At 48.4% G+C, this 23,138-nt stretch overlaps 1 protein-coding gene across 1 annotated transcript in view; it reads left to right on the top strand.

Moving 5' to 3' along the window:
* The window catches only part of Taf1b (TATA-box binding protein associated factor, RNA polymerase I subunit B), a 66,008-nt gene that overhangs the window by 15,655 nt on the left and 27,215 nt on the right, over positions 1 to 23,138 (top strand). Inside the window, 3 exon segments of the mRNA XM_028877700.2 lie at positions 178 to 328; positions 2,308 to 2,464; positions 9,251 to 9,350. Of these exon segments, the coding sequence (XP_028733533.1) occupies positions 178 to 328; positions 2,308 to 2,464; positions 9,251 to 9,350 (408 nt within the window).

Here is a 23,138-nt window from a genome sequence, read left to right as displayed (position 1 = left end):
ATGTGTGTGTGTGTGTGCTCGTGCTGGCACACTGGTTCCCGTTTGCTCTTTTTGGCAGTCTCTCTCTGGGAAGCATTGCCGGGTACTGTTGGGGAACAGTTCCCCAGGCAGGAACGCTCACAGAAGCTGACCTTTAAACTCAAGCAGTCATTTCTGTGTCCGTTATTTTATGGACAGGTATTGGAAGACAGTCTACAGTGTTCAGACTGGGCCAGTGAGCTTGAGATACCAAGTGACACCACCTGTCCCCTTGAAAGTGGAGCAGAGTTCCAGTCCGACTCCGAAATTCCAAAGCCTTTCCCTGTCACCAAAGCATCACCAAAGTCAGGTAAAAAATAAAACTGTTTATTTATTGTACGTGTATGTGGCAGTCAGAGGCCGACTCGAGGGAGGTGGTTCTCTCCTTCCCCAGTGTGGGGCCCAGATCTCTAACTCAATGCTGACTGCTGCCCTGATGCTTAGAGTCTTAAAGCCAACATTGCGTCTTCAGACTAACACAGGCCAGCCAGGTGTGCTGTGCACGCCTGTAATCCAGCACTCGGGAGACAGAGGCAGGAGAATCAGGAATTCAAGGTCAGCCTTCATTGAGACCTGAGCGGAGAAACGATCTCTAAAACAAACAAGCTCATTAATAACTTAGTCCTGTCTCCTGATGGTCAGGATGTCTAAGGAAGGGAACTTGACTTAGGAATCATGACTTCCTGAGTCACGCGCAACAAAGAAGAGCAAACTGAATGAAATTTTAGTGCTCTTTTTGAAGAGGCACTTTGAGGGCAGGAGAAATGATGTTAAGAACATTGGCTGCTCTTCCAGAAGATCCAGGTTCGATTCCCAGCACCTACGTGGTCACTCACATCTGTGTGATTCCAGTTCTAGGGGTCTGAAACCCTCTTCTGGCCTCTGCAGGCACCAGGCATGCTGGTGTGGTGCACATACACATTCAGACATACTTGCACAGAAATAGAAAAATAAATATTTTTACAAATTTGTTCCTAGAACTTTCTTTTAGTTTTTATACTAAAATTATAAACACAACTCAATATTAAACTATAAAATGCAGTTACAAAGAAGATAAAACCTCAGCTGCCATCCCACTCAGATATAACTATTATCACCATAGGCAATCATCCAGAAAGGTTTTTATTTGAATATGTTAGAGAGAGAGGCAAGATTGTATGTGCATATAATTCAAATAGCTCTCCATGTTGCTAAAAAAAAAATATATACAAAGAGAGAGAGAGAGAGAAGTGTAGTCTACTGTCCTCACAAAATGTTCTGTTCATTTTCAACATTCATTTAATAATATTACATCTTAATGTAATCCAAATATTACATCTTAATCTAAACCAAAACAAAACAAAAAACCATAAAAATGAATGCAGAATCAGAAAGAAGGTGAAATGGGATCCAGGAAATCCATCCAGCAGGAGAGAGGAGACGGACAGAGGTTGAGGAAGGTGGTGAACAGAAAGTCCAGAGTCAGCCTCGAGTCAGCTCACCGGGCGTCGCCCACAGACGGCTCACTGGAGCAGAACCCGACAAGATGAAGGGGAAACATCTAGAGAGGAGACTGTCGGAACGCAGAGGAAATGTGATGATGTGCTAAGAATAAATGACAGGAACGCAGAGGAAATGTGATGATATACTAAGGATAAATGACAGCCAAGCCACAAGCAAGAACAAAGAAATCAGTGCTGAGCACACCGAAGGATGGACGTAAACCATAAAGACAGAGCCGGCAAGATGGTCTGGGGTAAAGGAGACCTGCTGCTGCTAATGACCCGAGGTCCAGCCCAGGAAGCCACATGGCGGAAGCAGAGAACTGACTCGCACGAGTTGTCCTCTGACCTCCCCGTGCTCCCTGGCATGGGTCCCCACCCAGTGCATGCCTGCACATAAACAAAGTGAAAAACCAATGCGGTAAGATCAACCCTTGGAAAAAAGCTCCACATTTCATCTCTGCACAGGATCTGCACAGCTCGAGTCACTCAGTCTAGTGAAGCACAGTCAGGGCGGGCACAGTGACCACCTGGGAGTGTGTGTGTGTGTGTGTGTGTGTGTGTGTGTGTGTGTGTGTCCGTCCGTGTGTCCGTGTGTCTCCAGCACACACATGTGGAGCTCAGAGGACAACTTTGAGGAGTCAGATTCTCACTTTCCACCCTGTGCGTCCTGAGGATTGAACTTGGGCCGTCAGAGTTGGTGGCACATGCAAAGCTGGATTGTTTGTGCAAAGCAAATCAGTTTCCGTCTATCTTGAATGCCCCTTGTTGTGTTCCTCATTTTTAAACTCTTGCTTTGTTCCTGAAGAAGCCGCAGATGTCTGTTCCGGATCTGTGGATGGAGTGGAATACTCGGACTGGAAGGAGAAGGGTGTCCTGAAGATGACTGTGCCCAGGACCCTTGCTCTCTGCTACCTGTCCTTGCTCTGGCAGAGAGAAACAATGACTCTTTCAGACCTCTTGAGGTGAGCTGAACTTACTTCCTGATCATTTTGTCAGGATAATCTGTGAATTTAGGAACAGCCTTTGGATATTCTGTGTTTTTTTTTTTTTTTGTTTTTGTTTTTTTTTCTGGAGCTGAGGACCGAACCCAGGGCCTTGCACTTGCTAGGTAAGCGCTCTCTACCACTGAGCTAAATCCCCAACCCCGGGATATTCTTAATTGTACAAGAAAGCCTCAAGTGAGGAAAGGCCTGGAAAGCTTGGGTGCTGCCCGGGTTACTTTTCTCCTTGTGACTAAGAACTGACGGAAGCAGCTCACTCAGAATGGGAAGATTTGTGTCGGCTGTGGTGTGAGGGATCCAGTCCTCCATGTCGGCTGTGGTGTGAGGGATCCAGTCCGCCATGTCGGCTGTGGTGTGAGGGATCCAGTCCGCCATGTCGGCTGTGGTGTGAGGGATCCAGTCCGCCATGTCGGCTTGTGGTGTGAGGGATCCAGTCCGCCATGTCGGCTTGTGGTGTGAGGGATCCAGTCCGCCATGTCGGCTTGTGGTGTGAGGGATCCAGTCCGCCATGTCGGCTGTGGTGTGAGGGATCCAGTCCGCCATGTCGGCTGTGGTGTGAGGGATCCAGTCCGCCATGTCGGTGGTGGGCGACTTGCTTACGTCAGATCACTAATATGGAAAGATGCCACTGTCTACTCCATTTCTCTTTTGTGTTCGGTCCAGGACCCCAGCCCATGGGGGGGGGTGCCACCTGCACTCACGGTGGATTTCTCCTTAGTTAAGCCTCCCTGGGAACATTTCTCCAGATGCCTGAGGTAGATGTGTCTCCTAGGTGAGTCCAGATCCAGGCTGACTGACAGTGGCAGTTAATCACTTCTTGAAGTTAATTATCTTTAAGTCTAATAATTTGAGTTTTTACTGGTATAGCAGAAATTGTAGTGTTCTTCTCACATGAGAGACTAGAAAGTTAATAATCTAATGTGAATAAAATAATTTGAAGAGAAAAATGACATTAATATTCCTGTGGAGACATCTTAAATATTTCTCTAAGATGAACAGGGGATCTTTTACTAACAAAATGGCCATTAGTAATTATATAAAACGATGTATTGTGGTTGTAAAGACTAAACTATAGGCAGTCTGTTTATTAGGAAAAGTCGATATCAAAGCTATAGAAAGCCTTGTTACGCTGTAGTAGGCATTTACATGTCCCAAGGTAGGCTAGAGGATTTCAGACAGAAAGACTGACCTAGAGAAGAAGATGCTTGAGCTAAAGCCGGCTCCATTATCCAGGGTTTTATGACTAATGAACTGAGTGCACAAGAATCAGTCACTTACTAGGCAGAGCAAAATCATTGACATGCTCATTTCTCCATTCCCGTGTGTGTTCTGAATAAGAACGTTCAGCTCATCGGCAAGTGGACCGCTCACAAGGGCACAAGTTGGAAGCCAGAGTTCTGTCTCTGCCGGTTCATCGTCACATGACGTGACAGTGAGCAAGTCAGTTTCTGCTTCCTTCTGGGTAGAGTGGGCCTGTGTTAAAATGGCACCTTAGTGTTCTGGCCGCTGCGGCCATTGGCACTGCATCCTCAGTTAGAGCAGGTCTGGGGGTCATTGAGCTCCGGCTAGTCATGGTTCAGTTCTCCTCACCGTCATTGTGGTCATCGTCATTACTGGCGCTTGGCCTTCTTATGAAATAGAATGCTTCTAGTAAATGATGATAGTGCCTTTGATTAGGACATTAACCAAATAACAAAGCTTTCCTGGGGTGTGAGCAGCCGCACAGCGACCACTCGTGATTCTCTGTGTTGAATAGTGCCTTACTTTGTGCCCTCACGAGATGACATCATCTTCTCCCAAGACTAATTATTATCTATATTCGGAAGACTCCCGACTCTGCCGCCAGCCCAGGCTTGTCTAGTGAGGGCCAGACCCATGTATTCACCTGTAGAGCTGCCCACTGGCCGTGACTCCTCGACGTCTTTATGGTTAAATCAGTCTTGACTAAGACGTGCCTCACCCTCTGTCTCCTCGACCCTGCTCTTCGCCAGTGCTCTCAGCACATGCCGGGCAGCCTGGTGTTCTGTCGGTGTTCTGTCGGGCTTCTCCTGGACTCTCTTCACTCTTCACGCAGTCAGTCATCATGATACCCCGTAACCCGCTCTCCCCCCACCTCACCTGGGTGCTCCCTGATTGCCCAACTGAGCTCTGTCTTCAGTCATCAATCTTTCCTACCCATCTTCCTGCTGGTAACCAGAGGGTCTTTCAAAAAGATCCCTAATCATGAGAACCTAACGGTGTCTTCAGAGCTGGGGCAAGGGGCCGGCTGCCCCAGGGCAGTCTGTGAGTGGGCAGCAGAACTCTCCCAGAAATTGAACAAGTGAAGACTTACTGCAGTTCTTCTCAGGGAAAACTCGGTGTTCATGGAATAGACAATTCCAGTCCCTCCCTGGCTCCCCCCCCTTCGCTCTGACTCTCCTCTCCCACAGAGGGCAATTCTAAAATGCCTGCCTTCAAGGAGATCGGATCTAGTTAGCTGGAGGGCTGTCGCCATGCTCCTCCGTGGGGTGTACGAGTTGGGGACAGAGCTTAGTTGCTTGGGGCAGTGGGAGAAAGGACTGCCACTGCTCTTCCTCGCGCTCTGCTGTTCCTCGACTTGCGCTTCTTGACCTGCCGCTCCAGCATTATCTGGGGCCTTGGCAGAACTGCGGAGTCAGACTCCGGCCAGGGGCTGTTATCTCTGTTGAGTCGCCCTGCAGGAGAGAGATTCTTCAGGTGTTCAGTCTGAGCGTACGGCTAAACTTTGTGCAGCTAAAGAGCATTGGTCTGCAGGGAGATGTCCTGAGCTTGGCCAGATGCTTATATGTCCCCTCTCTCTCTCTCTCTCTCTCTCTCTCTCTCTCTCTCTCTCTCTCTCTCTCTCTCTCTCTCTCTGCCTCTCTCTCTCTCTCTCCCTCTCTCTCTCTTCTCTCTCCCCCTCCCTCCCTTTTCTTTCGTTCTTTTGGTTTTTTTCATTCTTTGTTTCTCTTTTCTTGAGACAGAGTTGCTCACTCTGTAGCCCTGGCTGGCCTCTAACTCAGAGATCCCCCTGCCTCTGCCTCTAGCGCTGGTATTAAAGGTGTGCGCCCCACGCCTGGCCCTATATGTCTCAGCAGTGATTGTAAGCTGCTGTTGCCTGTTATCTTTAGAGCAGCATCCATAGGCCTCAGGATTAGTTCCTGTCCCTTCACATTGACTATAAAGGAGCCTCCTGCCAGCAGTGATGATAGGAAGTAACAACAGCCAGCACTTCCTGTAAATATGTGTGGAGTGTCTGCTGTGCTCGCACAGTGGGCCGGAGTCCAGATACAGCTGGGAAGTACCTGTGTCGATGCTCCGCTCTCATGGGGCTGAAGACCAGAGGGGAATGGATAGACATGAATAGAGGAGAAAGTGATCGGCCGGGCAGGCGCAGACCCGAGGCTGAGCAAATGCTGCGGAAGAACACGACTGGACGGCAGCTTCAGAGCAGCAGAGGGGGTCTGAGCTGCACTTGGAGTGAAGGAGCAGCCACCCCGTGAACGAGGATCCAGCACTCCGGGTGGAGAGCTGTGTGATCCAGGAGCTAAGCGAGCAGCCACCCCGTGAACGAGGATCCAGCACTCCGGGTGGAGAGTGTTGTTAGCGCCAGGCTCGAAGCAGGAGTGGGCTGTGTGTGATGAAGGAGCCGAAGGTGCATAGTGGGCCTAGGGGATGAGAGCTGATTGGAGGAGGGGAGGACTGAGAGGGGAGCAGGACAGAGGTGTGTCCTTGTAAGCCGGGCTAGGGCAGGGACTTTACCCCTTAAATAATAATAACCTCCATACGTGTCTGTAGTAAACCTCCATACGTGTCTGTAGTAAACCTCCATACGTGTCTATAGTAAACCTCCATACGTGTCTGTAATAAACCTCCATACGTGTCTATAGTAAACCTCCATACGTGTCTATAGTAAACCTCCATACGTGTCTATAGTAAACCTCCATACGTGTCTATAATAAACCTTCATACGTGTCCATAATAAACCTTCATACGTGTCTATAATAAGTTTTAGTTGTATTCACCTCCATGTCTCCTCTCATCAACCATAATTTAAAAAGTTGAGGTATCATTTAGGAATAAAATTCTCAACCATTAAAAATATTCAATTCCTAAGGCCTGAGAGGTGGCTCAGTGATCGAAAGGACTTCCTGCTCCTTCAGAGAACCTGAGTTCGGTTTCCAGCATGCCCACGGCATCTCACAGTTTGTCTGTAAGTCCAGTTCAAGGGGACCCAATGCCCTCTTCTGGCCTCTGTGGGCACCAGGCACACGTGTATTATACATACAGATGTGCAGGAAAGCACTCATGTGTATAAAATAAATAAATCTTTAAAAAGGTACACAATGAGCCGGGTGGTGGTGGCGCATGCCTTTAATCCCAGCAGTCGGGAGGCAGAGACAGGCGGATCTCTGTGAGTTTGAGGCCAGCCTGGGCTACCAAGTTAGTTCCAGGAAAAGCGCAAAGCTACACAGAGAAACCCTGTCTCGAAAAACAAAACAAAACAAAAAATAAACAAACAAAAAAAGGTATACATTGTATACCTGGCATGGTGGTGCAAGCCTTTAATCCTCTGCACTCAGGAGACAGAGGCAGACAGAAGTGTGAGTGTGTTCCAGACCTTCCAGGGCTACATAGTGAGACCCTCTCACAGAACAGAACAAAGCAAACTAACATACGGTCCAATGGTTTTCCACATATACAATCAGTATAGCCACAAAAATGTGCAGCTACCGCTTTGCTACACTTCCAGGACACATTTTATCTCTGCGGAAATAGCCCTGTGCCCATTAGGACTTGGGGTTCGAGTGCTATAGTCAGCAGCTGGAGAGACCGTCTGAGCAGCTGTGCAGGGGAGGAAAGAGGGAGGCAAGTGTCTTCTATCCTCAGGCAGGTGGTGGCTCGGGTGACGCTGGCAGTGAGGGAAATGACGAGGACGATCGATCGGGCAGGACTGCTGCGCAGTGCACACAGCTCTAATGGGCGAGGCGTTAATGCTCTGTGAGCGACGGCAGCTTGTTAAGGTCCAGTGGGTCTCAGATCAGAGCTTCCAGGCTGCACTAGGATTGGGAGTGGAGAGGGTTTCCAGGAGTCGCTCGCTGCTGACATGCTCCGTTGGGCAGGAGAAGCGTGCAGGATGCTTTTGTTTGGTGCCAATTCCTCCGTCCACACCTCCCCGGATTGATCCAGGGACCCAGCTGTTACCCCTACTGAGGGAAGTAGTGTGATCGAGTTTGGATTGAGTTGCCAGTCATTTGGGGGAAAGTTTCTCTAACAGAAATTTCAGATTCAAAGCAAGCAGGCTTTGAGAAGAGGTTAAGAACAGTACTGTACGCGGTGAGTCATTGTCAAAACCCCACATGCTTCAAGACCTGCTTCCCCAGAATGTGCTCCCCAAGGTTCATCTCACCTCCCCCTCCCCTGCACTGAACACGCCTCTCCGGTGGCCCTTGTGGTCATGTGTCTCCTGCTGTCTGCCAAACTGGTAGGGTGGGTGGGGCAGCCCCTTGTCTTGTTCCCCTCTCAGTTCTAGCACTGGGCACACTGCTGCCATGTGTTCTCACACTTACAGATACATATTTACATATGTACATGTCATACATTATTATTACATATTATATGTGTGTGTGTATATATATATATCGAGGACTAAATAAGTGATGTATATGTTAGCATTTGGAAGTCTAGGTGGTTTTTGAAGTGATAGGTATATATTATATCATTCATGTATATAATAATATTAAGACAATATTGTAGTTTTCTATGCATAGACTTTATATAAACTAAAATAACTAATGAAAACCCAACTGGGAGAGGTTTTTGTTTGTTTGTAACTTAAATATTTAATTCTTAATTTCAGTAGACTAAAAGGAACCACATTTTAATTTTGAAATTGTTTCGGTCCATACTTTCTCTAGGAAGCTGGCGACAGTGGGGGCCGAGGCAGTGCATTCTGGGTGCTTATTCCCAACTGGGTTCACACACCAGTGCGTGCTCCATCTCTCTCTCTCTCCTCTGTGTCTCTCTCTCCTCTGTCTCTGTCTCTGTCTCTGTCTCTCTGTTTCTCTCCCTCCCTCCTCTGTGTCTCTCACTTAGCACACTGTAGGTTTATTGTCTGTCCACATCTTCCTCTTCTCGCTAGAACACAAGCTCCGTGGGGACAGAAATTTTAACTCTGGTTCACTGCTGTTTCCCACCAGGGCCATGTCATACCCCACAACTTTATTTGACTTGATGAATGAAACAGAAATAAATGTTTTAAACATGTGGAAGTTTCTTCATACTCAACATTTGACTCAGAATGCCTGGCCTCCTGCTGTATACAAAGCATTGGGATGGAAACGTTAATAGTTTTTCCGTCAGGTAGCATGCATAGGGCTAGGACCTGAGGACAGAAGGGGGACGAGGAAACGGACCAAGGAAGAGCTTCCTGAAGAAGGGATTCACAGGATGAGCAGGAGCTAGTCATGTGGCAGCAGCCAGCCCTGGAAGGGGTGCTCTGGGAGCCTGGTGGTGAGCGGGCAGATACATACTTCTCAGACTCAGCGTGTTACAGTGTCAGACACTCTGTAGACACTCAGCTGACGGCTCTCCCCAGGGGTGCTGGGACAGCGGCTTTCTCTTTTAAAATATGAGGGAGAGAGAAGCCACCAAGCTAATTCTCCCTTCCCTTGTGAAGGGGGAGATTGTCAGGACATTTACCAGAGCCAGTGCGCGGCTCTCATCGGGCCTTCTTTCTGTCAAGTGCAGGTTTGTGGAAGAGGACCGCATCCCGTACATAAATGCTTTCCAGGTGTTCCCAGAAGAGATGAGAGTGTATGGTCGAGACAAAGGCATCTTTGCTGTAGAGGTAAGCTGTGTTCTTCTGTGCACTGCATTGACTAACACGCAACAGTACAGTTGTTTGTGTGGTCTCTGGTGCGGTGTGATTCTGTGGGTTTGTAACATGTCCAAAGTCTAGTTTCAATGGCTGTAACTTAATGATGTAGATGTATCCTTTTTTAAAATTTGCTCATGTGGCCGCTCTGAAAAAGAGGGCGGTGTGTCTCTCATTGCTCGCACACAGCGTGGCTTGTGCCAGGAGGTGCCGGTTCAAATCTTCTGCATATGTTAGTTTATCCTCCTGCCTGACACTGGGTCTTGCTGCATCACCTGCTGGCCTTGAACTCACCATCCCTCTGCCTCCGTTGTCTTTCTCTAGACCTGCTTTCCGGTAGCAATGCTTCTGTCTTTCTTTGAATTGTGTGTCTTTATTCCTATTAGCGTACTCAAAGGTTACCTCCCCTGTATTCTTCATTAGATGGTTGTAAGGAGGCTAAGTAGGGCTGGAGTGATGGCTAAGTGGTTAAGAGCACTGACTGCTCTGCCAGAGGACCCAGGTTCAATTCCCAGCAACCACACGGCAGCTCACAACTGCCTGTAACTCCAGTTCCAGGGGATCTGGTTCCTTCACACAGATATACATGCAGGCAAAACACCAAAGCACATGAAATGAATAAAATTAAAAAAAAAAAGTAGGCTAAGTATTAATAGTAAATGTTTTCTTCCATTTTCCACAGAAGGAATTATTGGGCTGTTTGCAGTTTAAGAGACTTCTTTGGAATGCATGCCAGTGGTTTCTGACTTTAGTAATGCGTGTGGCAACCTAATAAAGACAGCAGAGTTTATAATACAGTGAAGTTAAGGCTAAAACATTATGGCTTTTCCACAGCTTTATATGACAGGCAGATCATGAGGCCTGGGTCTGGGCTGGATCTCCCACGTTAGAAGTCTTCTGTGCCTTGACGGTTTGTCAGTCTTTGGTGAAAACAACAGCTGGAGAGGTCACAGATCTTTTCTTTCAGAAACAAGTCTAGGACAAGGGTGTCTCAAGACCCCCAAGAACACGGGTCTTGAGAAATTGACCAAAGGGAACAGTGCATTGAGAAGTACTTATTTAGTTATGAAAAACAAAAAACAACAGCAACAGAAAACACTCCCGAACTTTGGGTAAAAACGGGGAATCTGGAGCATTGTTACCTGAGGTTGTTCCCACCTGTCACCAACTTAGTCCCGGCCAGTGGGACGGCGCCGCCAGGGTGTGACTGTTACATTAGCTTCATTGCTGGAGAGAAGCAGAGGCCAAGTGAGATAGAAAATTCCACAGGGGATGTCCAGAGGAAGGCCACCCCTTCCAGCCTGAGATTGACCAGGTAGACCTACTAGCTGATGGACCAAGCCGAAGAGCCATGGTTAGGGTGGGGACAGCGGGATTCTGAGCAGGCGTCTCTACTGATGTCACGAGGGTGGAGAGAGACTGGCATCAGTCAAAAGCTGAGGCACAGACTGTCATATGTGTCTGTCTGTCTGTCTATTATCCATCTACCATCTGTCCATCCAGCTATCTCTTGTTACTGTATACATTATTGTTCAATCTTTCAAAAGTAGGTCAAGTCCCTTCTTCAGAAATTGAACAACAACAAAAAAGATTAGGACCAAATAATCTGAGAATTTTTTTCTCTTCAACTAGTTAATTCTCTTAGAAAATACTTCATCTTTGTTCTGTCACAAGTAAATAGGTTACCTAAGTAATTCGTTACTTGATAGGACATGATGGGGAGGACCTTTGGTCATGTTTATTGTTAAAAGATTAGTGAGGAAGAGCGTCAGTGTGGTACGGACTGTGTAGAGGCCTCACTTTTCAGAAAATCATTCTGATCAAATGCCCTGTGACATAAAGGTTGAATCCGCTCCTGTTGTTGATATCATACAGACAGAATTTGGAAAAAATTCCAGTGTTTCACCTTGTCTCTGAAATTAGAGGAACTGATGCAGTCCATTGCCAAATCAGGATCTAACAGGACCATAGTGCACCATACGTGTAACAGGGCCATAGTGCACCATAGGTGTAACACGACCATAGTGCACCATAGGTGTAACAGGGCCATAGTGCACCATAGGTGTAACACGACCATAGTGCACCATAGGTGTAACAGGGCCATAGTGCACCATAGGTGTGACAGGACCATAGTGCACCATAGGTGTGACAGGACCATAGTGCACCATAGGTGTGACAGGACCATAGTGCACCATAGGTGTGACAGGACCATAGTGCACCATAGGTGTGACAGGACCATAGTGCACCATAGGTGTAACAGGACCATAGTGCACCATAGGTGTGACAGGACCATAGTGCACCATAGGTGTGACAGGACCATAGTGCACCATAGGTGTGACAGGACCATAGTGGATAAAACCCTCTTACCCAGGCTTTTAGTTGTCTGTGGTCAGCCACAGTACTAAAAATGTTAGATGAAAATTTCAAGAATTAACTCAGGAAGGTTTTTTTTTAGTTTTAGTTTTTCGAGACAGGGTTTCTCTGTGTAGCTTTGCGCCTTTCCTGGAACTCACTTGGTAGCCCAGGCTGGCCTCGAACTCACAGAGATCTGCCCGGCTCTGCCTCCCAAGTGCTGGGATTAAAGGCGTGCGCCACCACCGCCCGGCTAGGAAGTTTTGATCCGTGTTTTGAGTTTTGAGTGGTGTGATGGCCTTCCTCTGTGCGGCTCCCAGGACATGAGTCATCCTTTTGTGCAGCCCATTGACACCCGGCACGTGACCTGCCCTCTCGGCAGCCTTTGGTTATCAGTACCAGCCACAGTGCTTAGAATCTGTAAACACTAATGTTCTTAATATGACGGAGATACAGGAGCGGTGATGTCAGCAATTCAGGTGTGCCCAGGAGCAGCCATAAAGTTTACCTGTATGTGGGGAGGCCAAAACACAGGACGGTGTTCTGAGAGTGCAGCACATCACTAAAAATGATTTATTACTTGAATCAGGTATGGGGGGTGGGGGGTGTGCACGCGAGTGCCGGTGTCTGAGGAGCGCAGCGGCTTAGGATCCCCTGGAGCTGCAGTTAGAGGTGAATCTGAACTGCCTCATGGGTGCTGGGAACCCGACTCGGGTCCCTGGGATAGCAGCCCGTGCGCCTAACCCCTGCCCCGTCCTCCGCTCCTGCCACTAACTACTGTGCTGCTGTGTGTTCTCCTTGCTCACTGTGCCGACTCTGAGTTAAAGCGCATCACGGGTGTATGTATGTATGTATGCGGAAGGAGCTGATACTTACAGGGCGGGGCACTGCTGGGAGGTTCCAGGCCTCCGTTAAGGGTTTTGGAACATATGCCAGGGGTTGCTGTCGTAGTTTATAATGAAAAAAGAGTCATGAGAGACAGCTCAGGTGCTTTGAAAATGATCATCTGGATATCCAAGGATTAAGAGCATTCCCTGGCAAACCAATGGAGCCTGTAGAGTTTGCAAAGTGGTCCTCCTTTACTTCTTTACTGTATGTGTACATGTGTGTGTGTGCAAGTGTGTGGATGTGTGCCTGCACATGTGACATGTGCGTGGACGTCTTGCTGCTTACTGAAACCCAGAGGTGGCCCTGAGGCAGAGGTGGCCCTTAGGAACAAAAGGCCTGTGGTAGAGGACGAAGCTGGAAGTCCTTGCAGCTGGTGGGTCAGATAGGAGCTGTTCTGTTTCTGGCCTGAGGCCAGGCCTGCTAGCCAGAGCAGCCACGTGAAGTGGGCTTCTTCCTGATAAGGCAAGTTAGTGTTTCCTAGCTTGGGCAGGGGGGAGGCCATTAGTGTGGGGGACAGAGGACACCTGTTTTCCAGCAAGCACTCCAGGCCTCAGCCAGCTTGTCAAAATGTGGTGGAATGGCCAAGGAGGAAACTCCATCCTTGGAGCTTCGTTTGGGAGAAGAAAAACCCAAGTTCTTAGTCTTGGAATTGGCCTGGACTCAGAGCTGGTATTTATCTTTATGTGCGTGTGTGTTACAGGAGGTCTATGCACAAATGTGTGTGTCTGAGTGTGTGATGTGTGTGCATGTGTGTATAGGTGCCTGCACCCATGTACACTTAGGCAGAGGCCAGAAGAGGATGACACATGCCTTCCACTGTTGCTGTTTACCTGTTTCCCGGGAGTGGGGATGGGACCACACATGTGCACACCTGGCATTTATGTGGGTGCTGGGGATGTGAACTCAGGTCCTCAGGCTTGCACAGGAGGTTCCATGCCCACGGAGCCACCTGCCCAGCCCAAGTGTCTTAGGGTTTCTGTCACTGTGATAAAATGCCATGACCAAAGCACCATGGGGAGGGAGGGGTTTTATTTCAGCTTAGAGTTCCACAGCACGGCCCCTCAGGGAGTAAAGTCAGGGCAGGAATTCACAAAGGGCAGGAACCAGGGTGATGCAGAGGCCGTGAAGGAGTGCAGCTTCTGGCTTGCTCTCTAGAATACCCAGGACCCCCTGCCCGGGGGTGGCCCCACCCACAGTGGGCTGGGCCCTATCACATCAATCGTTAAGATAATTGCCCACGTATCTGCCTACAAGATAACCTTGTGGAGGCACTTTAATTAAGAATCCCTCTTCCCATGGGCTGGAGAGATAGCTCGGCGGCGTTTAAGAGCACTGGCTGCTCTTCAGAGGACCAGGGTTCGATTCCCAGTACCCACAGTTGTCTATCTCCAGTTCCAGTGGATCTGACTCCCTCACACAGACATACATGCAGGCCAAATACCAATGCACATAAAAAAAAAAAGAACCCTTGTTGCAGACCTGTTTAGATTTGTGTCCAGTTGACAGAAACCAACCAGCACGCCGGGTTTTCCTTTCTTCTGCCCTCTCCAGTCTCTGTTCAGTTACTCATTTCTTTCATAGGCACATGCGGTATTTCCTCAGGACATTTTGTGCGTGTTTGTCAGTGTGTTTTCCTCACATTTGCCCATCCTGTCACCCTCTCACTGTCTCTTCGACTCTTCAGGTAGTACCTTTCTTTTTACTTTCATGTGCGTGTGTGCGTGCGTGCGTGCGTGCGTGCGTGCGTGCGTGTGTGTGTGTTTAAATCTATTTCCTGCATATGATAGAAAACATGATGTTTGTCTTCTGAGTCTGACTTGTTTTGCTTAATTTGATGATCTGTCATTCCTCCAAGTGACATAATTTCCTTCCTTGTTACAGCTGAATATAACTCCATTGTATAAATATACCACATTATCTTTATCCATTGACACATGGACTTAGAGACGGAGCCTCGCAGGGTCCCAGGGTCGGGGCTTAGAGACGGAGCCTCTCAGGATCCCAGAGTCGGGACTTAGACACCAAGCCTTGCAGAGTCCCAGGGTGGGACTGTGGACACTTGGTTTCCTCGTCCTCTCAACATGGTTACAGACACTGTGACTGGGGACTTTCAACTGACTGCAGGGATGGTAGAACAGGAGGGAAGGATAGGCCGGGTTGCAGGTGGAATTATGTGATCACTCTTTACATACGCATTAGCTTGCACATAAACCTGGGCTGGACGTCCACCCGTCTACATGGCTGTTTCCTGTTTCTTTTTCTTTCGTTCCTCTAGGCTGCCCTTCCCCTGCCACAGGACGGTGGGTCATATGGTGGTTCCGTTGTTTTTGTTTATGTTGTAGGAATCTCCATATCGCCATCCACAGCGGCTGCACTAATTTACATTCCCGCTAGTAATGTACAAGGATCCCACCCACCCTCTCCTTGCCACACTTTGTGGGGTTTGTATGTTTGTGTGTGTTCTTGATGACGGCCATTTGATTGGAATAAAATGCTCAGTATTTTGATTTGTGTTTCTTTGATGTTTTGAGAGACATTTTCACTAGATGTCAAATTCAGGCTACTTTCTTCCAGTACTAAATAAAAACGTTATTTCATTGATTTCAGGTCTGCTTGATCTTAACCCACATAATTAATTGTGCATATTTATGAGGCATGATCTCTCGCTTCAGTACAGGTGTGCAGTGATCGGATGGGGTAATTGTGTCTGTCTGTGCTGGGAACGTGGAAATCCTCTGCTGGCTGCTGTTGAAGCTGTCCTGCCGTGCACTAGACAGTCAGGAGCCCCAGGCTCTGCCGTCACTCCTCTCTCCCACCTCTTGAAATGCCACCCAGGAGAACACGCTCCATCACCTCCCTGTGTCTCACCCCTTCACTGCGCACAGGAGAACACGCTCCATCACCTCCCTGTGTCTCACCCCTTCACCTCGCACAGGAAAACACGCTCCATCACCTCCCTGTGTCTGACCCCTTCACCTCGCACAGAGAACACGCTCCATCACCTCCCTGTGTCTGACCCCCTTCACCTCGCACAGGAGAGCACGCTCCATCACCTCCCTGTGTCTGACCCCTTCACCTCGCACAGAGAACACGCTCCATCACCTCCCTGTGTCTGACCCCTTCACTGCGCACAGGAGAACACGCTCCATCACCTCCCTGTGTCTGATCCCTTCACCTCGCACAGGAGAACACGCTCCATCGCCTCCCTGTGTCTGACCCCTTCACCTCGCACAGGAGAACACGCTCCATCACCTCCCTGTGTCTGACCCCTTCACCGCACACAGGAGAACACGCTCCATCACCTCCCTGTGTCTGATCCCTTCACCTCGCACAGGAGAACACGCTCCATCACCTCCCTGTGTCTGATCCCTTCACCTCGCACAGGAGAACACGCTCCATCACCTCCCTGTGTCTGATCCCTTCACCCGCACAGGAAACACGCTCCATCACCTCCCTGTGTCTGACCCCTTCACCGCACACAGGAAAACACGCTCCATCACCTCCCTGTGTCTGATCCCTTCACCGCACACAGGAGAACACGCTCCATCACCTCCCTGTGTCTGACCCCTTCACCTCGCACAGGAGAACACGCTCCATCACCTCCCTGTGTCTGACCCCTTCACCGCACACAGGAGAACACGCTCCATCACCTCCCTGTGTCTGATCCCTTCACCGCACACAGGAGAACACGCTCCATCACCTCCCTGTGTCTGATCCCTTCACCTCGCACAGGAGAACACGCTCCATCGCCTCCCTGTGTCTGACCCCTTCACCTCGCACAGGAGAACACGCTCCATCACCTCCCTGTGTCTGACCCCTTCACCGCACACAGGAGAACACGCTCCATCACCTCCCTGTGTCTGATCCCTTCACCGCACACAGGAGAACACGCTCCATCACCTCCCTGTGTCTGATCCCTTCACCGCACACAGGAGAACACCTCCATCACCTCCCTGTGTCTGACCCCTTCACCTCGCACAGGAGAACACGCTCCATCACCTCCCTGTGTCTGACCCCTTCACCGCACACAGGAGAACACGCTCCATCACCTCCCTGTGTCTGACCCCTTCACCTCGCACAGGAGAACACGCTCCATCACCTCCCTGTGTCTGACCCTTCACCTCGCACAGGAGAACACGCTCCATCACCTCCCTGTGTCTGATCCCTTCACCGCACACAGGAGAACACGCTCCATCACCTCCCTGTGTCTGACCCCTTCACCTCGCACAGGAGAACACGCTCTATCACCTCCCTGTGTCTGACCCCTTCCCCGTGCCCTGTAGGCTGGTCCGGGTTGCTGCATCCAAGGTTTCATTCTTTATGGCTGAACACATCCTGCTGTGGATGCAGGCCATGTTTTCTTACCAGGGAGTCGGTAGACACCTCAGCAGGCTCCACGCCTGGACCACTGTGAGCTGTGTAAGTGTGTGCATGCCGCTCCAGTGTGAGTCCCCCCCCTGCGGGTGCACACTAGTGTGACTTGTGAGTGCTGACCCCTCCTGTGGGTGCACACTAGTGTGACTTGTGAGTGCTTACCCCTCCTGTGGGTGCACACTAGTGTGACTTGTGAGTGCTGACCCCTCCTGTGGGTGCACACTAGTGTGACTTGTGAGTGCTGAGCTTTTAGGTTTGGTGTTTGGTATTTAATTTCTACATCACTATTCCAGTTTACATGGACACCACAATGTAGATGAGTTCAGATCAACAGTTGGGCTTTTGCCCATTTTTCCCTGGGGAGTCTTTAAGGTTTTTCCTCCTCACTGTGCCATTTTATGAAAGGGAAGGAAAACGTTCTCATCATTTTAGTGGGAGTCGTCCTGAGTGAGCGAGATGATGTCCTGACAGCTAGGAGTGTTGGGTGTTTTTCATGCATGTGTCACCCATTTGCACATCTTTTAAAATGTTTTGTTCAAATCCCTTCCTGTTTAAAAATTGGTTTAATCTAAAATATTCTGCTATTTCCTTCTTTATGTGGTCTAAGTGTCTATCGCTCGTCAGACGAATCGTTTCTTCCATTTTGTGGGTTGTTTCTTGGTTCTGCTGTTTGGAGTCTGACATGATTCCGTTTATCTATCTCTGCCCTAGCTACCTACGCCTTTGATGTCATATCCAAAAGTCTTTGTTCTGACTAAAGCCCTGAAGCACTTCCCTTTGCTTTCTTCTGGATTCTTCATGGTTTTAGGCCATATCTTTAAGCCTTTGGTCCACTTTGAGTTGGGTTGTTGTTGGTTGTTGCTTATGGTGAAAAATGGAAGTCTAGTTATGTTGTTTTCTTTTTGCACACAGGTCTCCTGTTTTCCATTTCCAGGTGCCATTCACTAGCAGGCGTCCTTTCCCTCCATAGCTTCCTGGCATCTCCACCGGAACCGTGGCTGTCGCTCATGGATTGTCTCAGGGGCTCTGTTTTGTTGCAGTGATCTTTGTGAATCTTTTTCTGCTGTTGCTGTGGTTACCATAGATCCACAGCACGTTTTGAAGTCGGGTATTACAATCCGCCAGCTTTGTTCTTGTGACTTAGTGTTGCTTTCCTTATGGAGTCTTTGTTTCCTAGAGTTGAGGTTTGGTTTTCTATTTATGTAAACACTATCGTTGTAGTGGACAGAGATTTCATTGGATGTGTGCTGGGTCACTTTGAGTTGTATGGACATTAAATGATTTCTTTCAATCCACAAATACGGCTTGTCGTGTGTGTGTGTGTGTGTGTGTGTGTGTGTGTGTGTGTGTGTGTGGTGTGTGTGTGGTGTGTGTGTGTGGTGTGTGTGTGTGGTGTGTATGTATGTGTGGTGTGTATGTATGTGTGGTGTGTGTGTGTGTGTGTGGTGTGTGTGTGTGGTGTGTATGTATGGGGTGTGTGGTGTGGTGTGTGTGTGTGGTGTGTAGTGTGTGTGTGTGGTGTGTGTGTGTGGTGTGTGTGTGGTGTGGTGTGTGTGTGTGTGTGGTGTGTATGTGTGTGTGGTGTGTGGTGTGGTGTGTGTGTGTGGTGTGTATTTGTGTGTGGTGTGTGGTGTGGTATGTGTGTGTGGTGTGTATGTGTGTGTGGTGTGTGATGTGGTGTGTGTGTGTGTGTGTGTGTGGTGTATGTGTGTGTGGGGTGTGTGTGTGTGTGTGTGTGTGTGTGTGTGTGTGTGTATGGTGTGTATGTGTGTGGTGTCCCCCCCCACACACACACAAGGTTTCGGTGTCCTTTGCAGTCTCTCTATCAGTGGTTCACAGTTTTCATTATGGAGCTCTCATCTCTTGGTTAAATCTTCCTGGGGCATCTGCATTATAGCTCCACTCAGACCACGGCTCTGACTCTTCGGTAGTTATTGGAGCACAGAAATGCTACTGCCTCCTGCATGTTGACCTTGTGTCCTGAGGATTTATCGAATTCATTATCAGTTGTAATTTTTGGTTGGGTATTTAGGCTTTCGTACATTTCATGTGCAAACAGGAACAGCTTGGTCTCTCCTTTCCTATTTGGATGCCTTGTCTTTCTTTGCCTTACCCAGTGTTCTAGCTAGGACTGTTGACATACTTGCTAGGAGATGTGGGAGTGGGCAGCCTTGTCCTGCTCCAGCTCTTCCCGGAAGTGTGTTCAACTTTGCCACCTTTAGTTTGATGTTAGCTGCAGGTTTTTCATACATAGCTTTAATGATGTTGAAATACATAGAGCACACTGCTGTTTTCCTTCATTCTGTTGGTGCAGCGAGTCACATGTCCTGATTTGTGTTCTGAGCTACCTACATGCCCAGGATAAATCACACTTGATTGTGCTGTATGACTAGCCTGCTCCTGGATTCAGATTGTTAGTGTTTTGTTGAGAATTTTGCATCTGTGCCCATGAGCGACATTGACCTATAATGTTTTTTTTTTTTTGTTCCTCTGGTCTTGTCTAGTTTGGGTGTCAGGTAATGCTGTACTCATAGAATTTTACCCCTCTCAAATTTTTGGAATAGTTTGAGAATAATTAAAGCCGGTTCTTGAAAAGGGTGGTGAAGAGTGAAGCTTTCCAGTCCTGGACCTGTCCTCCTTGGGAGAAATGTGTGACTGATTTCGTTGTGCCCTTGGCTTGTTAGGCTGTCTGGTGCCGATGCTGCAGTCTGGGAGGTCATGCTAGTTCAGGACCAGACCATTCCTTCTAGGTCTTTCCCATCTGTGCCACGTAGTTGTGCACAGGTCCCTAATGCAGTGGTTCTCAACATGTGGGTCACGACCCCTTTGGGGTCACATGACCCTTTCACAGGAATCGCCTAAGACCATTGGAAAGCACGGATATTTACACTGTGATTCGTAACAGTAGCAAAATTACAGTTAGGAAGTAGCAACGAAAATAATCTTATGGTTGGGGTCAGCACAATGTGAGGAACTGTATCAAAGGGTCGCAGGTTAGGGAGGTTGAGGACACTGCCCTAATGTTTCTTGTAGTTGTTCACAACAGTTCCTAAATGCGTGTATTGCTTTTTTTGTTTTTGTTTTGTTATGTTTTGTTGAGACAGGGTTTCTCTGTGTAGTTTTGGAGCCTGTCCTGGATCTCACTCTGTAGCCCAGGCTGGCCTCGAACTCACCGAGATCTGCCTGGCTCTGCCTCCTGAGTGCTGGGATTAAAGGCGTGCGCCATCACTGCCCGGCGCTGCTTGTATTTCTTTGGTGTCAGTTGTAATGTCCTCTTTTTGTCTCCTGCTTTATTTGAGGCTTCCCTCTATTTATTTCTTAGTCTAACTAAATGTTTATTAAGAAGATTTTAAAATCTCTTTTTTAAAAAATCACCCCCTGCATTTTTTTGGGAGGTGTGGATGGTGTCAAGAGTGATGGTGTATGCCTGTAACCCCAGAATTTGGGAGGCTGAGGCGGGAAGGTCCAGAGGCTGAGGCCACCAGCCCAGGCTCAGTCTCAAAACCAAAGCAAATCAGTAACAACCCCTTTTTGTCTCACTGATTTCCCTTTCCCCTCCTGGCTGGAAACCAGACAAAGCCTTCTTTGAGCTCTGGAGCTTCCCAGTATTGGTGCTGTGGTGTTCCCTGGCCTTACTGTTTCCCCAGATCTGCCTGAGCTGCAGGCTGGGCAGGGCCCTGGTGGGCATCTCTGCTGTGGTGGCTTACTTGGTTTGTTTTTTTATTTATACAGTGCTTGGGATTAAACCGTGGACCTCATGCGTGCTAGATAAGTGCTGTGCCACTGAAGCTTCTGAATTCTGGTGTGCTCAGCAGATTCCTCACACCGTGTCCTAGCCAGGCCTTGAACTCAAAGCATCCCTCCTGCCTCAGCTTCCCAAGTGTGAGTGTTACCCACGGGTGCTCCTGTGCCCCGCTTCCTGCAGAGATCCCCTGAGCTTCCTCTCCATGCAGCTTTTACCCTGTCTGGGATCGGCTGTGAATTGCAGCTGTTTAACCTCTGGAAATCGATTCCTGACACCTGGCTCCACCAGACCCAGGGCCGCCCCCACCCCAGCTCCTTGCTCAGGTTGACAAGTGCTCAGGCTGGTTCTGGCCAGGTTCAAGGCAGGGTTCCTCGGTTTCTTTGCTCAGGGTTCGAGCTCCCTGTGGCCTGTTGTCCCAGGTGAAAACTCGTTTGCATATCCTTTTACTTCTCTGTCGTTTATGGTGAAAGGTCATTCCCCAGCATAATTAATCTCCCAGGGCAGACACGGAGTGTTCCAGTGTTGGGCTTTAAACATACAGAATGGAGTTCGATGCTGAGCACTTCTTTCCTGGACTCCTACGGACATCTCATTGCTTGTTCATTCTTAGATTTTAAAACCCTGCTTGTAATCTCTATTATCTCTTCATAATCAAGACATCCCCCTGCAAAGGTCTAGCCGAGTGGTAGAGCACTTCCCTAGTAAACGTTTCCTGCAGGTGGGGTGTGGCTTTGGAGGCCATGGTTTTGGTTTTGTAGAAGGCTTGTTTTATAATCCCTTCGGTCACCCTGTTTTCTTTCTTAGTATTTTAAGTTGATACGTCTGTGAAGTACATCTTGATGCCTCGCTGCTGGGATTCCAGGGGAATAATCCAGTAAACTCACAGACTCATCACTTTCTTTTACCCTTTTGCTTTGTGCTAAGGGTGAATCCAGAGTCCTGTGTGTGTCAGGCAAGCACTTGACCACAGAGCTACATCCTCAGCCTCTAAAGTTTTCCACTTTGGTGCAGAGTCTTGCTCAGTTGCCCAGGTTGCACTTGAACTTGTGACCCTCCTGGTACAGCTCCCCAGTAGCTGAGATTACAGGCATGTGCCACCAGACCTGGTTTATCTACCTCATTCTCACAATGAGACCTTTGAGTTATTCTGAAATACTCGATACATTGATGTTGACTGTAATTACTGGCTGTGTCATAGATCACCACATTTATTCCTCTCTCTGTCTGTCTGGAACTTTATACCTGTGACCAACAGTTCCGTTTCTCTCTGTCACCCCAGTGCTGAGCTTCTGGTAACCATCTTACTGCTCCCAACTTCCATGAGTTCAACTTCTTAAAAAATCCCACATGTGAGTAAGATATTTGGCTTTCTGTGCCTTATTTCATTTAGCATAATATACTCTGGGATTGTCTATATCATCACAAATAGTGGCGTTTTCTTCTCTCTTAAAGCTGAATAGTGTTTGTGTGGAAGTCACAGTGACAGGCACCTGAAGCAGCTCTTCATATTACATCTGCAGTTGAGAGATGAGAGAAATCAATGCTTGCTTGCTTGTACACAACTGGATTTCTCTACTCCTATACAGTTCAGGACTGTTTGTCTAGGGAGTGATGCCACCCACTGTGGACACGTCAATTAACTTAATTAAGACAGTCTCTCATAGGCATGCCCACAGGTCAAGCCAATGTGGATAATTCCTCATTAAGACTCTTTTTCTAGATACTAGGTTATATAAACTTCACAATTAAAGCTAATTGTCACACTTTACTTCTTGTCAATTGACAAACCAAACATCACTTTTAAACTATAACCTTCCACATTTTGTCTCCAAAGTCTCTTTTTAGTATAATATAAAATGCAGCCCAACTTTAAAAGTCCAAAGTCTCTTGACTATGGGCCCCTGCAAAATTAAAAACAAGTTATATACTTGCAATATATGTAGACACAGAATAGTATTCTTTTTCCAAAAGGGAAGAATCAGGACATCACAGGAAATAATCAGATCAAAACAAAACCAAATCCAGCAAATATCACATCCTATAGCTCAGTGTCTAGCACCTGGGGCTTGTCTTCTGGGCTTCAGGGGCCTCAGTAGCCCAGTTCTTCCAGTTCCACCACCTGCAATACACGCAGCTTCTCTTCAGGCTTCGGCCAGCTCCACTCTTCCCTGCAGCTCTCCTTGGTGGTCATCCTGTGGTTCTTACAACACCAGTGTCCTGAGGTGTGAGACAGCTGAGGCCTCACTTCGCTATTGGCTTCTCAGGGCCTCTTTGCAGGGACTCTGACCCTGCTACACAGTGCCAGCCTCAGCCGCTCTCCACAGGCCCCTCAGTCTTGCATCCTTCATGCTATCAAAGCCAGTACCAGGCAGGCGACACTGAGACTGGGGGGCCCTGATGTT

Source organism: Peromyscus leucopus, chromosome 22 (genome assembly GCF_004664715.2).
Source record: "Peromyscus leucopus breed LL Stock chromosome 22, UCI_PerLeu_2.1, whole genome shotgun sequence".
Classification (NCBI taxonomy): Eukaryota; Metazoa; Chordata; class Mammalia; order Rodentia; family Cricetidae; genus Peromyscus; species Peromyscus leucopus.
Note: the sequence above shows the minus strand (reverse complement) of the source record. Positions and strands in the feature narration are given on the sequence as shown.